The sequence below is a fragment of the Bombina bombina genome, unplaced genomic scaffold, assembly GCF_027579735.1.
Source record: "Bombina bombina isolate aBomBom1 unplaced genomic scaffold, aBomBom1.pri scaffold_482, whole genome shotgun sequence".
Classification (NCBI taxonomy): Eukaryota; Metazoa; Chordata; class Amphibia; order Anura; family Bombinatoridae; genus Bombina; species Bombina bombina.
The window spans coordinates 12,397-29,571 of NW_026512955.1; the positions used below are offsets into that span (position 1 = coordinate 12,397).

The 17,175-nt window shown below is 37.6% G+C and overlaps 1 protein-coding gene across 1 annotated transcript in view; it reads right to left on the reverse strand.

Moving 5' to 3' along the window:
- Positions 1-800: 800 nt before the first annotated feature.
- LOC128644619 (proton channel OTOP3-like) overlaps positions 801-17,175 on the reverse strand; it is a 37,328-nt gene continuing 20,953 nt past the window's right edge. Inside the window, exons 5-8 of the mRNA XM_053697164.1 lie at positions 15,402-16,651; positions 14,997-15,120; positions 13,583-13,797; positions 801-818 (exon numbers count right to left, since the gene is read on the reverse strand). Of these exons, the coding sequence (XP_053553139.1) occupies positions 801-818; positions 13,583-13,797; positions 14,997-15,120; positions 15,402-16,651 (1,607 nt within the window). The remainder of the gene's footprint in view (positions 819-13,582; positions 13,798-14,996; positions 15,121-15,401; positions 16,652-17,175) is intronic.

Sequence of the window (17,175 nt, forward strand, 5' to 3'; positions counted from 1 at the left end):
ACAGCTTATAATCACTACAGGGATTGCTATGTTTTTCATACTCCCTTAGCTACAGGGATTGCTACAGAAGGAAGAGGTTCGCCTACTGGAGCCTGGTCGTAGGTCCAGGGTGCAGAGCAGACGGCGAGATACCAGCCCAGCAGCGGTGGTTCATATAGTCTGCATTACTGATGGTGGCTACGCAGTAGTTATAGTGTCCACGGTGCTGCTGCTCCTTTGGTGAGCGCTAGGAGCATCCTTTTCTACGGTCCAACTTCCAGCCAGCCTGGAGGCAACCGTAACAAGAGTCAAAGATGGCTGCACTAACTCTATAACCACTCTGCTTTGTAAAAGCCGAAGTGCGGTCTCAGAAAGTAAACTGTGACACATAAATTTACACCTCTCTAAAAATAGTGCGAAAAACTGCAGTTTAACAACGGCTAAGGTATTAAGACCGTTAAACTGAATATATGTTAATCCGGTAGCCCAATAATGTCAAATAAAAATGTAAGCCTCTAACCTAGAAGCGTAATTAAATGGGAGGTAACCAATAAAGAACTCCTTTACTGTTAACCCCTAAACTCCCCTGGCCAAGTGAAACTCCTCATATGATCTGACCGTACCCATACTAATAAAAATACCCAAGTGCCATGTCCTTAATATAAATCCTTAACTAATAAGGAGTATTAAGTCCCAAATGAAGGATCTGAAAAGAGGATTAACCTCCTAAGTGCTGCTATCCTTCTGTACCTAGAAGGCAAAAGCACATACCTTAGATCCATTTGCATGATAGATGCTGATCCTTAGATTTGACAGCCGCTTCACTCCCTGTCATAGACCTGTAGGAAAAGAAAGAACAGAGTAACCAACTCTGGCTTTCTGCAAAGGGCTAGCAAAGTGTTAAAAGTAAAGCAAAGACTTCCTCACCGCCTTTTAACTGCTAAAAGTCACCACTACTCTTACTCAAGAGATTGACATGGACACAGCTAGACCCCAATCCTTGCTTGCAGGAAAAGTACCCATAAAAGGATTAAAATCTTCAGACCCCAACGGCTTAATGGGTGAAAATAAATGCATGAGCTATGTTAGAGCTTAGCACTAGCGACCCTAAATGTATATGGGCAAGATTACAAGTGGAGCACTATTCAATGCTCTCGCTCGAGCGTTAACTGTGCTAGAAGTAAACTTTTTGCACGCGTTGGGTTCCACACATATTAAGTAAACTGTTCGCTAACCTTACGTGTGAAAAAAGCCAAACTTAGGATATCACGCGCGCGATAAGGTATTTCCCCCATAAAAGTCTATGTGGCAAAAAAGTGGGAAAAAAAACACACTACTCACGGGGAGAATTTCCCGAAACGTCACTTAATTAAAAGCATTTATTGCATTATTTAAGACCAGTGAGTGCTGTCTTCTATCTACTATATATATAAAAAAAATTTGCACAAATACAGGGAGTGCAGAATTATTAGGCAAGTTGTATTTTTGAGGATTAATTTTATTATTGAACAACAACCATGTTCTCAATGAACCCAAAAAACTCATTAATATCAAAGCTGAATAGTTTTGGAAGTAGTTTTTAGTTTGTTTTTAGTTATAGCTATTTTAGGGGGATATCTGTGTGTGCAGGTGACTATTACTGTGCATAATTATTAGGCAACTTAACAAAAAACAAATATATACCCATTTCAATTATTTATTTTTACCAGTGAAACCAATATAACATCTCAACATTCACAAATATACATTTCTGACATTCAAAAACAAAACAAAAACAAATCAGTGACCAATATAGCCACCTTTCTTTGCAAGGACACTCAAAAGCCTGCCATCCATGGATTCTGTCAGTGTTTTGATCTGTTCACCATCAACATTGCGTGCAGCAGCAACCACAGCCTCCCAGACACTGTTCAGAGAGGTGTACTGTTTTCCCTCCTTGTAAATCTCACATTTGATGATGGACCACAGGTTCTCAATGGGGTTCAGATCAGGTGAACAAGGAGGCCATGTCATTAGATTTTCTTCTTTTATACCCTTTCTTGCCAGCCACGCGGTGGAGTTCTTGGACGCGTGTGATGGAGCATTGTCCTGCATGAAAATCATGTTTTTCTTGAAGTATGCAGACTTCTTCCTGTACCACTGCTTGAAGAAGGTGTCTTCCAGAAACTGGCAGTAGGACTGGGAGTTGAGCTTGACTCCATCCTCAACCCGAAAAGGCCCCACAAGCTCATCTTTGATGATACCAGCCCAAACCAGTACTCCACCTCCACCGTGCTGGCGTCTGAGTCGGACTGGAGCTCTCTGCCCTTTACCAATCCAGCCACGGGCCCATCCATCTGGCCCATCAAGACTCACTCTCATTTCATCAGTCCATAAAACCTTAGAAAAATCAGTCTTGAGATATTTCTTGGCAATGTCTTGACATTTCAGCTTGTGTGTCTTGTTCAGTGGTGGTCGTCTTTCAGCCTTTCTTACCTTGGCCATGTCTCTGAGTATTGCACACCTTGTGCTTTTGGGCACTCCAGTGATGTTGCAGCTCTGAAATATGGCCAAACTGGTGGCAAGTGGCATCTTGGCAGCTGCACGCTTGACTTTTCTCAGTTCATGGGCAGTTATTTTGCGCCTTGGTTTTTCCACACGCTTCTTGCGACCCTGTTGACTATTTTGAATGAAACGCTTGATTGTTCGATGATCACGCTTCAGAAGCTTTGCAATTTTAAGAGTGCTGCATCCCTCTGCAAGATATCTCACTATTTTTGACTTTTCTGAGCCTGTCAAGTCCTTCTTTTGACCCATTTTGTCAAAGGAAAGGAAGTTGCCTAATAATTATGCACACCTGATATAGGGTGTTGATGTCATTAGACCACACCCCTTCTCATTACAGAGATGCACATCACCTAATATGCTTAATTGGTAGTAGGCTTTCGAGCCTATACAGCTTGGAGTAAGACAACATGCATAAAGAGGATGATGTGGTCAAAATACTCATTTGCCTAATAATTCTGCACTCCCTGTATATATATATATATATATATATATATATATATATATAGCCAAAATGGAAGAAAGGGTATATGCACTCTCACCAGCTACCATCAACTACCAGGGTGCTCTGTAGGAAAATTCATCAGCAAAATTGAAAAAAGCACTCACTGGTCTTCAGATAACAGTTCAAATGAAATTTATTAGTGACGTTTCGGGACAAATAGCGTCCCTTCCTCTGACCAACAGAAACTGCAAACAAACAAACTAATAAAGGCCTGTTAAGCCCTCCCCTAAAGAGGCCACCAATGAATGGAGGCCGTGTGCAAACCTATCAGGACTGTACCAATTGACAGAAAATGTGATCTTAAACAAACAAATAAAGTGTAAAATATCTAAATCGTGTATCAAGTGTATATCATATGTATATAAACAAGGTGTACAAAAAACTACATATATGTCCCTCATTCGAAGTCCTTATATAAACACATACATACACAAACAATAAATATATTGGTATACATATATATATATTAATATGTATTTACAAATACTTAGAACATATTCAGAACATTGGAATTTGAAATACTTACAGTAAATACACAGTATAACACTTTATTAAACATAAATATTGCATAAATATCTTTTTTCATGTTTTCATCTACTTTAAGGGATAGTGTTGTCAAAATTAAACTTTCATGATTCAGGTAGAGCAGCAATTTTAAGCAACTTTCTAATTTACTCCTATTATCAATTTTTCTTCGTTCTCTTGGTATATTTATTTGAAAAAGCAAGAATGTAAGCTTAGGAGCTGGCCCAATTTTGGTTTAGCACCTGGGTAGCGCTTTCTAATTGGTGTCTAAATGTAGCCTCCAATCAATCAAAAATGGGCTGGCTCCTAAGCTTACATTCAAATAAATATACCAAGAGAACAAAGAAAACTTGATAATAGGAGTAAATTAGAAAGTTGCTTAAAATTGCTTGCTCTATCTGAATCATGAAAATTTAATTTTGACTAGACTATTGCTTTAACTGCAATGTACTTATATGTCTATATATGTGTACAAACATATTTATATGTTTAAATGTGTATGTATGACTGTAATTACATATAGTTCAAGAAAAGAAAGGCAGGACCTTGCTTGGAAAAAATCGACACACTTTATTCCAACATGATTAAAATAGATCCAAGGAAGAACAGCACAATACAGGGGGACGTAGCACCAATGGCTTATGCGTTTCAGCTGAGTGCTGTAATCATAGCCTATGGTGCTACACCTGATTCTGACTTAAAACAGGTAATCTAAATTTCTATTGGCTAACTATTTAAAAATATTTGCATGCCCATCCTGAAAATAGTTAATCTCAACTGCTCTTAATTGACAGCAAGACTATATTTGACTGTGATTATTATACTGGAAAATAAGAATAAAACATATCAATAAACATATCGATCTAGAAAATCATACATCCATTATAATGGAAAATAAACACATAAAATTCATGAGGGATAAAATTGATTAGCAGTCTGAATCGGTGTATATCTGGAATAAAAAAAAAAAAATAATAATAATAAAAAAAAAAAGCGCAATGAATTCAGACGTAACCAGCCTCATCCTAAGAACAGGAATAGAAATAGGAGATGTAGAGGCAGGAAAACAGTGTCTTTTTCAGATAGTGAGACTGAATGTTCCTCAGATAAGAATAAAACTATTAGAAATGTTGCCTCTAACCAAGGTAAATCTGGCATACTTAAAAGCCCAGAGAGGATGGGAAATTATAGTGTGGCACCAACTACAATGGTAGTAATACCTAAGGAGACATATGGGGGGAGCAAATACACACAGGGCCCCGTAACCAGTGCAGTGCCCCTAGCTAATTACCCATAAACGAATGTACCCATTACCCATATCGGAACTAGATATTGTTTTTCCGGTGGACCAGGAACCTATGGGGGGGGGTCAAACACACAAACACAGCTACAACGAATAGCAAACATACAGGAAAGATATCAACTCAGGGGGAATCGACCCCAGAGCAGGTACAAATGATGAATGTGATAAACCTCTCTAGTACTCAGTTAACACCTGAACAGGAACAGCTACTTAGTTTGGGTTTAGGCTTCTCCTCACTGAGTTCGATATATTTCAAACTTTACTAGATGTAAATCGACTGATAAGGAATGTTACCCTAAAAAAGCATTTTGGGGGAATGGAGGCAGCTTCTGATGATGTAATTCTGCAAACCCCAGCTTTCGATATTAGTTTTACATCTTTTAAAGAAAATTGTGATTTAACAACTCTTCAGATGTTGGAATCTTAATGGTGAATTGGGACATATAAACAAAGGGAAGACTTTTAAAAACAAGGCACGTTTTTATCCCATACAAAGTATCATAGAGACATTTCAGTCTAGGATAGAAAGAGACCTAATAGCCCTTATGAACAAAACAAAATCAGAAAAATGTAAACAGAATTTAATGAGGAATCAAAGAGAAGTTATGAGAGCCCTATAATAGAACAAAACACTTGTCATATGTCCTGCTGACAAGGGTGGGTCAGTGGTTGTCATGAATAGAGGGAGTATTATGTTGCGGAAGCAGTGCACCAATTGAACAATCCGAGTGAATACACTAGACTTATGGGGGATCCTACTGGGAGATTTAGGACAGAATTGAGACATATCTTGGATGATGGTGTGGAACACGGGTTTCTGCTGCCTATATGGATGTAGAATTTCCCAGAATCCTGTGGTTTCACCATCTACCTAAGGTACATAAAAATTTCACGGAAGTCCAGGGTCGCCCCATAGTTAGTGGTATTGACTCACTCTTAGAGCGCACGTCCCAATGGCTTGACTCAATTTTACAGCCACTTGTGGTCACCTTAGCCTCCCATATAAAAAATACAAAGTATGTTCCAAATCCTATAGAAGAAGTATATTGGAGCAATGACTACACCTGGCTTACAATTAATGCAGTCTCCCTGTATTCCTCTATCCCTCATGGCAGGGGTCTTCAGGCTATTAAATTTTCTTTGCAACATTTGACCCAATATACCAGGGAATTTCAAGAATGTATCCTTAGGGTCACTGAATTTTTACTATCTCACAATTTTAAGGGAGATTTCTTTCTCCAAAGGTGTGGCACAGTGATGGGAGCAAAATTTGCCTCATCATATGCAAACCTATATCTCAGATGGTCAGGGCCGCCACTAGAAATTTTGGGGCCCCTTACTTAACCATTGATCAGCACCCCCCCCCCCCTTTGACATGTGCAATTTTTGACCAAGTGACTAAAATGTATATGCACTTTATTATTAAGTGTAGTCAAACTTGGAAATGTTGTAAAGTTAGTAACACACAAAAACACAGACACACATAAGTTTTCACATATAGACACTCTAGCAGACAAGCAAAGAAACACACAAACAATCTCAGACACAGACACTCAGCACTTGTTTACATTGACCTGACAAGTAATGAGGTAGACTACAGTTTTGTCAAAAAAGGAGACAGAGACAGCCTCAGAAAACACATAAAGACACACACACACACACACACACACACACACAAACCCTCACAGAGAGATCCACAGAAAAAATATACACATTCATATACACACCAACAAAAGCACAAAGACATAAACACAGACACCCACAAAACACAGGAGGTAAAATTTCTGCATATTGCCATCCCCTAAATCAATAGTGTGTCACATGCATGATAAAAAAATAGCAGAAATTAAGAAATCACTTTTTAAAGATTCATATTTGTAAATGTGCAAACAAAAATAATTTTGTGAATTCAAAATTGTACATTATTGGTCTGTCAGAATGGGTAAATGAAGAAAAGTATGTTTGAAAGGTTGACATATGTTTGGGGTTCCCCCCATTTTCCCCAACCAAGAGCACAACTTCATATCTGGTTTACAAATGTTCCCATCTGTCAGCTGTACTTTTGGATTTTGAAAATGCTGTACTCTATATGGTCTTGGTGGAACCATAAGCTGTGGAACTAGGTCTCTTACCATTAAATCTGGTCAAATGCAGGATTTAGGCTTGTTTGTATGTATTTTAAGCTGTTGAGTAAACTGGACAGCTGTTGAGTAAACTGGACAGTGTTAAGTTAACCTGTCTCATTTCAAACACTGAGCAATCTTAGCCTGAGAGTATAACATTTTATGCAGATGAAAAAATCTTAGATAAAATGCCTCCTGGCATCTGGAAAGTCCTTGCATAAAGGGGCAGTAAACTGGAATGTAATGTAAATATAAAAAAAATCATATTTGTCAAAAGGGCACCTACCATTTGTGTATTGAGGAGCCAACATTTCTGCATGGTTTTAAATATAGAATTTCTACAGCATTGTCAAATAATCCTAACTACACTGCTGCATATTGTTAAAAAAAAAACAGCTGTTGAGTAAACTGGACAGTGTTAAGTTAACCTGTCTCATTTCAAACACTGAGCAATCTTAGCCTGAGAGTATAACATTTTATGCAGATGAAAAAATGCCTCCTGGCATCTGGAAAGTCCTTGCATAAAGGGGCAGTAAACTGGAATGTAATGTAAATATAAAAAAAATCATATTTGTCAAAAGGGCACCTACCATTTGTGTATTGAGGAGCCAACATTTCTGCATAGTTTTAAATATAGAATTTCTACAGCATTGTCAAATAATCCTAACTACACTGCTGCATATTGTTAAAAAAAAAAATTATGGAGCCCTGGCCCGCCACACAACTACCACACTGAAGTTACAATCTGAAATTGCACAAATAAATAAAAAACATTTACTAAGTAAGTCCTACCTACTCTGCAAATGAAAGTGATCTGCCGCCTGACTCTGCACACACTGTACAAACTGAAGTGCTAAGTCTGTCTCACACTGTGCATAGTGGTTTAGTGCACACTCAGAAATCCTCTCAAATGGTAATGTTTTACTCCTTGTAATAACATTTTCCATGCTCAATGGCACTCTGCTGTAGCACCCTCTGGTGGCTGCCAAAATGTAAAAAAATAATAATAATAAATATATATATATATATATATATTTTTTTTTTTAAATAATAGTTGTGCTTGCCTCATGGGGCCCACTGGGCCCCTGACAGGAATCACCCTATTCACCCCCTGATGGTGGCCCTGCGGATGGTGGGAGATGGTGCACATCTTTGGAGAGGGGAATCCCTACAGGTCACACATAATGATGTATAAATGCTTTATAGATGACCTGCTTTTGATTTGGACACGCCTGGTGGACACTATTGAACCCTTTATGCACTACCTAAATTGTAACAATCTGGGTTTATGGTTCACCCATGAATCTAATCCATCTCAGATCAATTTTCTTGACCTTGACAAGCTGCCCCCTAAGCATGTGACATATGCGGTAGCAAAGTGTCAATTCACCAGGATCAGGCGCAATTGTAGTGAGGAGACAGATTTTTTCAAAGAGTCAGAACAATTGGAAGGCAGGTTGCTAACCAGACAGTATCCCAAAAGAGACGTGACACGAGCCAAACACAATGTACAGTCTATACGAAGGGATTACTTACTGTGACAGGGGCCTACTAGAGAACATGCCACTAACTTTGAGGGACTTCATTTTGTAACAAGATACAGTGCTCAGTACAAGCAAATTTTTGGAATTGTAAAAAAACATTTCCCACTATTAGCGGCAGACAATGGTTTAACAGATGTGGTTGAAAAGGGAATTAGATGTTCATATAAAAAATGTAAAACTCTGGGGTCTATTCTTGCACCTACCCAATTGCGACCTATAACATCCACCACTAGCTCTTGGCTCACGCATGTAGGCATGTTCAGATGTGGACATAAAAAATGCAAACCATGCGAATATGTTTTAGTGACCAAAAAGTTTTCATCTAAAGACAGGCCAGTTCTGAGCTGGTACACCCCAATAGATTTGCCAGATTAAGTGAAGATGTTGGGGATATCAGTTCAGGGGTGGCAGTGTCAGAGAGGGCTGTTTTGCCTAGTATAGTGAACAGTCCTTTAGTTGTGGAAGAGCAGCATACTATGGTGGGCAGTCCTTCAGAAATGGTAGAGGGGCATACTATAGTTAACAGTCCTTCAGTCATGGAAGAGAGGCATACAAGTCAGTGCCTGAGGCAGATGTTGGTGATAGGAGACTCTATTATTAGGAAGATTGATAGGGTAATTTGTCATCCAGACCCTTTAAATAGAACAGTTTGCTGTCTTCCAGGAGCTCATATTAGGCATATTGTGGAGCGTATTGATAGATTGTTAGAGGGATGTGGGTCTGATCCTGCAATCATGGTGCATATTGGTACCAATGGAGGAATCGGTGGGAGATGGAGAGTCCTAAAAAATGACTTCAGGGAGTTAGGTATCAAGCTTAAAGCAAGGACCTCCAAAGTAATATTTTCTGAGATATTACCAGTGCCGTGTCCTAACTCAGTAAGGCAGAAGGAGCTAAGGTCTGTTAATTCATGGTTAAAAACACGGTGTAAAAATGAGGGGTTTGACTTTTTTAGAACACTGGGCTGATTTTTCACTAGGGTACAATTTGTACAGTAAGGATGGATTGCACCTGAATGACATGGGTGCTGGTGAGCTGGGGGAAAGGATGGTAGCACGTTTAGAGAACCTTTTAAACTAGGCAAAGGGGGGAGGGTCAGTTAAAACACAATAGAACAGAGAGATCAGTCTGTGAATATGTCACTCCCTTAATATCTCAAGGAAGGGATGACTTAAGAAATGTAACATTAGAAAGTATAGAGGAAAGCACACCAAGTAGCAGCAGAAAGCACATTAAAATTAAATATATGACAACAAATGCAAGAAGCATGACAGGTAAAATGGGGGAGCTGACGCTCTTAGTTGCAGAAGAGGACTATGATGTTATCAGTATAACTGAAACTTGGTGGGATGATTCAGATGACTGGGCAGTTAACTTAGAGGGGTATACTTTATTTAGGAGGGACAGGAATAATAAAAGGGGTGGAGGAATATGCATGTAAATTAAACCTAACCTTAAACCTACAATAAGGGAAGATATTTATGATACAAGTGACAATGTAGAGACCCTGTGGGTTGAAATAAAGAGTGGGGAAAAAAATCCTAAAAAAATATTACTAGGAACATGCTACAAGCCCCCAAAAATTAGTGACCCAGAGGAAACTACTTATCCAAATAGGTAAGGCTGCTAATAACAGTGCTGTAATTATGGGAGATTTTAACTACCCTGATAGATAGGGGGATAGATTTTTAAATGTTCTCAGGGATAGCGTCTTGTCACAATTAATAGAGGAGCCAACTAGGAGTAAAACTATATTGGATTTAGTGCTATCAAACAATACAGATATAATATCAAACATAGAATTCAAAGAAAATTTGGGTAACAGTGATCATAACATGGTCACATTTGAAATCTCTTTTCATATGAAATGTCTTAAAGGTTTAACTAAGACTTTTAATTTCAAGAAAGCAAAATTCAACAATTTAAGGAAATTATTAAATAATATAAATTGGGACAATGTATTCTCTAATAAAAATACAGAGGATAAATGGATAATATTCAAAACTTTGTTAAATAAATATACATATCAACAAATACCATATGGTTATAAAAAGAAAAAGAAAAAATCTAAGTCGTTGTGGCTAAATGGGTTATGTTTAGAGGACATCAGGAAAAAAATGGATAATATTAAGGTAAATAAAACTCCAGGCCCAGATGGAATACACCCAATGGTGTTAAAGGAACTTAGCACTGTTATAGACAAACCTCTACTCTTAATGTTTCAAGACTCATTATCCTCAGGCATGGTACCCCAGGAATGGCGTAAAGCTGATGTGGTGCCACTCTTCAAAAAGGGAAGCAGGGATGATCCAGGAAGCTATAGAACAGTTAGTCTGAAATCAATAGGGGGGTAGATATTTGAAGGGATTATAAATTATTATATTGATGAGCATATTCGTGTAAACAAGATTATGACTTCTAATCAGCATGGTTTTAGGAGAAATAGATCATGTCAAACTAATCTAATTAAATTCAATGAGGAAGTAAGTAAAAATATAGCTAAAGGGGAATCAGTTGATGTGATATACTTAGATTTTGCAAAGGCATTTGATACAGTACCACATGAGAGATTAATGCACAAAATTATGGGACTGGGAACAGCTGAAAATGTTAGCTCAGAAGTAACTGGATAAAAGATAGGGAGCAACGAGTAGTAGTAAATGGATCATACTCAGATTGGACAAAGGTAATCAGTGGAGTCCCCCAGGGATCAGTACTGGGCCCTGTTCTTTTTAATATTTTTATAAATGACTTGGAGCAAGGATTAAATAGCAAAATCTCTATTTTTGCAGATGATACTAAGTTAAGTAAGGTCATTAGGTCAGAGCAGGATGAACTTTCATTACAAAGGGATCTGCAAAAATTAGAACTATGGGCAAGTAAAAGGAAAATGAGATTTAATAGGGAAAAATGCAAGGTTCTACATTTTGGAAGTAGGCAACATATTTTTTAAATGGGACAAGACTTAGCCAAACAGAGGAGGAAAGGGATTTGGGAGTAGTAATAGATAACAAGCTAAAGATGGGTGTACAATGCAGGGCAGTGGCTTCAAAGGCTAATAAGATACTAGCATGTATTAAAAGAGGCATTGATTCAAGGGAGGAAAGCATAATTCTGTCACTATATAAAGCCCTGGTAAGATCTCACCTTGAGTATGGAGTGCAGTTCTGGGGAACGATCGCAAAAAAAAAAAGATATTGCAGAACTAGAAAAAGTTCAGAGAAGTGCCACAAAGCTAAAAAGGGGATTGGAGAAATGAACCTATGAGGAGAGGCTAGTCAAACTGGGTCTGTTTTCTTTAGAAAAAAGGCGCTTGAGAGGTGACATGATAACTTTATATAAATATATTCAAAGCCCATATACAGAGATTTAATCTCCTGCAACGGAAATGTTTTTTTCACTGTAAGAGCAATAAAATTGTGTAACTCATTACCGAAGGAGGTAGTGAATGCCAATACCCTAGATACATTTAAAAATAGTCTGGATACATTTCTGTATATAAACAAAATTCATGGATATGATTGCTAGTATTAAATGGGTCACCTTTTAATGGGGTTATTTAAGCTTAAAGAGACAGTCAAGTATAAATTAAACTTTCATTATTCAGATAGGACTTTTAATTTTAATTGACTTTCCAATTTACTTTTATCATCAAATTTGCTTTTTTCTCTTGGTATTCTTAGTTTAAACTAAACATAGATAGGCTCATATGCTAATTTCTAAGCCTTTGAGGGCTGCCTCTTATCACATGCTTTTTAAATCTCTTTTAAACACAAAGAGACAGAAAGTACACGTGGGCCATATAGATAACACTGTGTTCAGGCACAGAAAGTTATTTAAGATCTAGCACAATACAATGCTAAATTTAAGACAATAGATAATAAACAGTCACAGTCATGTGATCAGGGGGCTGGAAGAAGGTTCCTAGATACAAGGTAATCACAAAGGTAAAAAGTACATTATTATAACTGTGTTGGTTATGCAAAACTGGGGAATGAGTAATAAAGGGATTATCTATCTTTTAAAACAATAAAAATTCTATGGTTTTTTTAACTGGAGCTTTTTGTAAGTATTTTAGATTTGTATAGGTTGAACTCGATGGACTTCGGTCTTTTTTCAACCTTATCTACTATGTTACTATGTTAAAGTCACTTGGGAAAGTTATGATATACTTTCATGTCTTAATTGTACCATGACATATGTTATTTATCTCATAGAATGCACCCAGTGTGGGATACAATACGTGGGTCTAACCACCAGGGATATTAACTCCAGGATTAGGGAACATCTGTCGACCATAACTGTGGGTAAATCCTCTACACCGTTAGTGCAGCACTTTGTCACCAGACATGGTAGTAAACTCAATACTTTCAGGTGGTGTGCTATCGAAAAAGTTAGGGTACCTAACAGAGGGGGAAATAAAGAGCAACTTCTGGCTAAGCGAGAGTTGTATTGGATTTTTAAGATGGGTACACGTATACCAACAGGCTTAAATTTGAGATACGATATGATAAACTACTGGGAGTAACTTGTGATGTATGAGACAAGTACCGACAGTGGTAGTAAAGACATACCCTTAAAGTGGTTAATATATGTCATGTCTTGTCCTTTTGCTCTCTTGTCCATGTTTGCTAAATAATCTATTGACCTATGATGTCTTGAACAATGTTTTATTGCAGAGTGTGTTCTTATTTTGTTTTATATACTGACATTGTATATGTACACTGAGATTTTGGATACGAGTTTGTGTACGTGTAAATATATTGCAACCTATGTGCATATGTAAATGTCAGTGTAGTAATATGTATTCCATTCTTATAGGTTCATTGTGTCAATATGTGTTTTTTACAATAATTGTAAATACTGATATAACTTTGAATCACTGTGTATGATTTTCTAGATCAATATGTTTATTGATATGTTTTATCCTTATTTCCCAGTATAATAATCACTTAGTCAAATATAGTCTTGCTGTCAATTGAGAGCAGTTGAGATTAACTATTTTCAGGATGGGCGTGCAAATATTTTAAAATATTAAACCAATAGAAATTTAGGTTACCTGTTTTAAGTCAAAATCAGGTGTAGCACCATAGGCTATGATTACGGTATTCAGCCGAAATGCGTAAGTCATTGTTGCTACGTCCCCCTGTATTGTGCTGTTCCTCCTTGTATCTATTTTAATCATGCTGGAATAAAGTTTGTCGATTTTATAAAGCAAGGTCTTGACTTTCTTTTTTTTGAACTTTGGATTACCAGTATTGGGACCACTTGATGCTGCAACGATTTCCCTGTGAGTGTGTACCCGTGAAATTGTCGGATAGTGACGTCACTACTAACAGACACAGAGGTGAATACGCTGAGTCAAACGTGGGAGAAGGAGACGCTGAAGTAAGCTTTGTCAGTCTGTGGCAACAGAGTCCTAGCTCACCACTAAAGGCCAATAGCTATTGATGCAGTTTGACACATCCAATTACACTTTAGGTTTAAGTGGCTCACAGGTGGTACCATTGGGTAATATCATACTGTGAAGGATATTGGGTTCTATGACTTTTTGGGCTTCCACTCCCTTGTATCTGTAATTACATATATACACATATAAATACATATGTACACATATATAGATACACACACACTTTTTTATATACAGTATATATATATATATATATATATACAGTATATACATATTTAAACATGTATTTGTATGTATCTGAATGTTAAAGCCCTTTGTCTGCCTTTTTTTTCTAACACCTGAGACCTCGTTGTGTAATATTGTTTCTAAATCATTTTTATTAGATGGTGTTATTATGAGTGTAACTGTACTTTTAAATGTATTTTTGATGTGTTTTGCGAAACAGTTAACCAGAGCTCTGAAGTTGCGGTAAACCGATGCACGTTAACATCAATTGCACTTAATCTATCACGTTTACTTTTAACTTGTAATAGGAGCAGAAAACCTGACGCGTGCAAACATCTGCGATAAACCCATTATCACTCGCCCATAACTGATAACGCGACACTCGTTATCTGACCCTATGTGTTTAAACTACACAAAGGGTGGTTAAACACAAAGGGAAAAATCATAAACTTTTATAAAAACTTATAGAGTTTCTATGGAAAAATCAGCATTAAAGAGTATGGGGATTTTTTTTTTTTTTTTATAGAAAAACATTTGATAGTTTTCTCTAATGGATTATGATTTGACCCCATAGACTTTCAAGGTTGCTAGTGCTAAAATTAAATTTTATTTTTACTATAATGACTGTATAATATAGGTAATCATGTCAAAAGTTTCCATATGTTATTAATTAAAAATGAAATTTTATCTTACAAGTTTGTTTACTAGAATTAGCTAATAATTTTCTTTCATAATCACCCAATATGGATGTTGTCAATAACAAAACGTATATGACCAGATTAGTCACTATTAGGGTCTGTGTGTGTAGTCTGAGGGTTACATCTAATTAGCTACTTACTCTGGTCCTCAAACTCAGTGGCAGAGTAAGGCTGGCTGGCATGTTTCTGTTTCACACTGGCAAAATGCTTTGTGTCACTAAAAATGTGGTTGTAATAGTGATTTGTGCAGGGCAATTGAGGACACTAACACAAATATAAGTGAAACACTGCCACTGTGACACAAAGCTGCATGACAATGTGACAATATGATGCAAAGCCATTAGTGGGCTACTGGGTGACAGTGTGTCACAAAGGTTTGTGTGGGACATAGTGACACTCTGAGGCAAACCATTGTGTGCGTAGTACTAAGTGAATGTTGTTTTGAAGTTTTTCACTAATCTACACGGAGCATCATTCTAACACCAATTTGATTCAGTGGGGTGACAAAATAACACAATAATGATAATCATGTAACACACACTCACCATAATATTACAGAGAACAAGGAAGAGTGAGATCTCCTTCACAGATCTTCTGCTAATGCTGAGACGTCCCATGTCCTGCAGATAGGCCAGTGATGCTCTCCGAAGATCCATTAATGACATTCTGCGATGCAAATCCTCCTGCTCCTCTGCCTCCTCTGTGTTAGGATGAGGACTTATTGGCCTCCCATGGTCTCCTCGGAGGCCCTCAATGATAAATATGTTTTGAGACATATGCTGCAAAATCATAAGTACAGAGTATGCCAGATTAAGGCTATTTAACAGATTCCAGTTATTTGTAGCTACAATTGCCACTAAAGAGAAATAGGAGATTGAGAAGTGTCCCAGAGCAGCTGCCAACAGCAAAACAATATCCAAACTGCGAGTGTAGTTCTTAGCATCTCCCATTACATTAGTATGTTTGTGGCCTCCATCCAGGATGTCTCTTTGCTCCTTTTTTCCTTGTCCATCTTTGTACTTTGTCCTCTTCCCTGCTGTTTGGTCAACCATCTCATCATGCCTGTTCTCCATCCTTTGCTCCAACTTTCTTTGGTCATCATCATCATCATCTTGCATGTACTGATTGTCCTCTCCAAGAACCTCACACTGTTCCCCATTCTCTGTCCTATTCTCACCCTTCTTATTTTTCCAGTTTTCTTTGTTCTCCTCTGTCACCTGGATGTCTTCTTCCTTTGAATTCCAGTGCTCCCCTCTCTCTCCATTACAATGTATAGACTCATTGTTCTCTTTATTATGTTGTATATCCTCCCCTATCTGTTCCAGCTCCATTTCAAGTCTGTGTTTCTCGTCTATTGCCATGTCATCTTTCTTCTCTCTGTGCTGTCCAATGTGTCTGTCTTTCTCCCCTAGGCTAAGGGAGAGTGTGCCTATGATACAGGAAATGATCATAATGGGCAGAAGGGTGACACAGTATGCATAATAGAATAGAAAGGATGTCAGTGGGGCCATGCCAGCAGATGCCTGGACTTGGTATTGAATGAAGATACAAAGACCCACTAGTAGAACTGCTCCTCCAAGAAAAGGACCATACACCACCCCTTTCAGGTGGAATCTAGGCTCTTGATGGGAAGAGTGTCCATGCTCCCTTCTGCCAACGTTTTTCCACATGACAAATAGCATAGAAGCGCAGATCAAACAATATTCTAGCTTGAAAGGGTACAGAGTCACATACCCATGCTTGAAAGTCCAACAGGGGGAGTCATTTCCACATGTACAAGAAGTCATGTCCAAACCTGGGAGTGGGGATAAAAACAGGGTCAGAAATGGGTAAATGTGGGGTAAACATAATACTGTAATCTCAGTTTTGTATATAATGGTTTCTATGACTTTTATTAATTCCTACTTCCTTTATTAAATTTCTATCACTCGTTCCTTAGGTGGCTCCCAGTCAACTCCCAGTAGTGTATTGCTGCTCATGAGCCTACCGATGTATACTCTTCAACAAAGGATAGCAAGAAAACAAAGCAAATTAGATAACATAAATACATTGGAAAGCTGTGTAAAAGTGAATGCTCTATCTCTATCATGCAAGAAAAAATTTGGGTTTCAAGAGAATTAAACCCAAACATTTTTGTTTTTTTTATTCTAACAGAGCATACAGTTTATAAAAAGTCTTCCAATTTACTTTTTTTTTTTTTTTTAAATCAAATTTGTTTAATTCCCATGATATTCTTTGTTGAGAGATATCTAGGTAGGGATCTTAAGCACTACATGGCAGGAAATAGTGCCCTTGCATATGGATAACATTCAAGCAAAA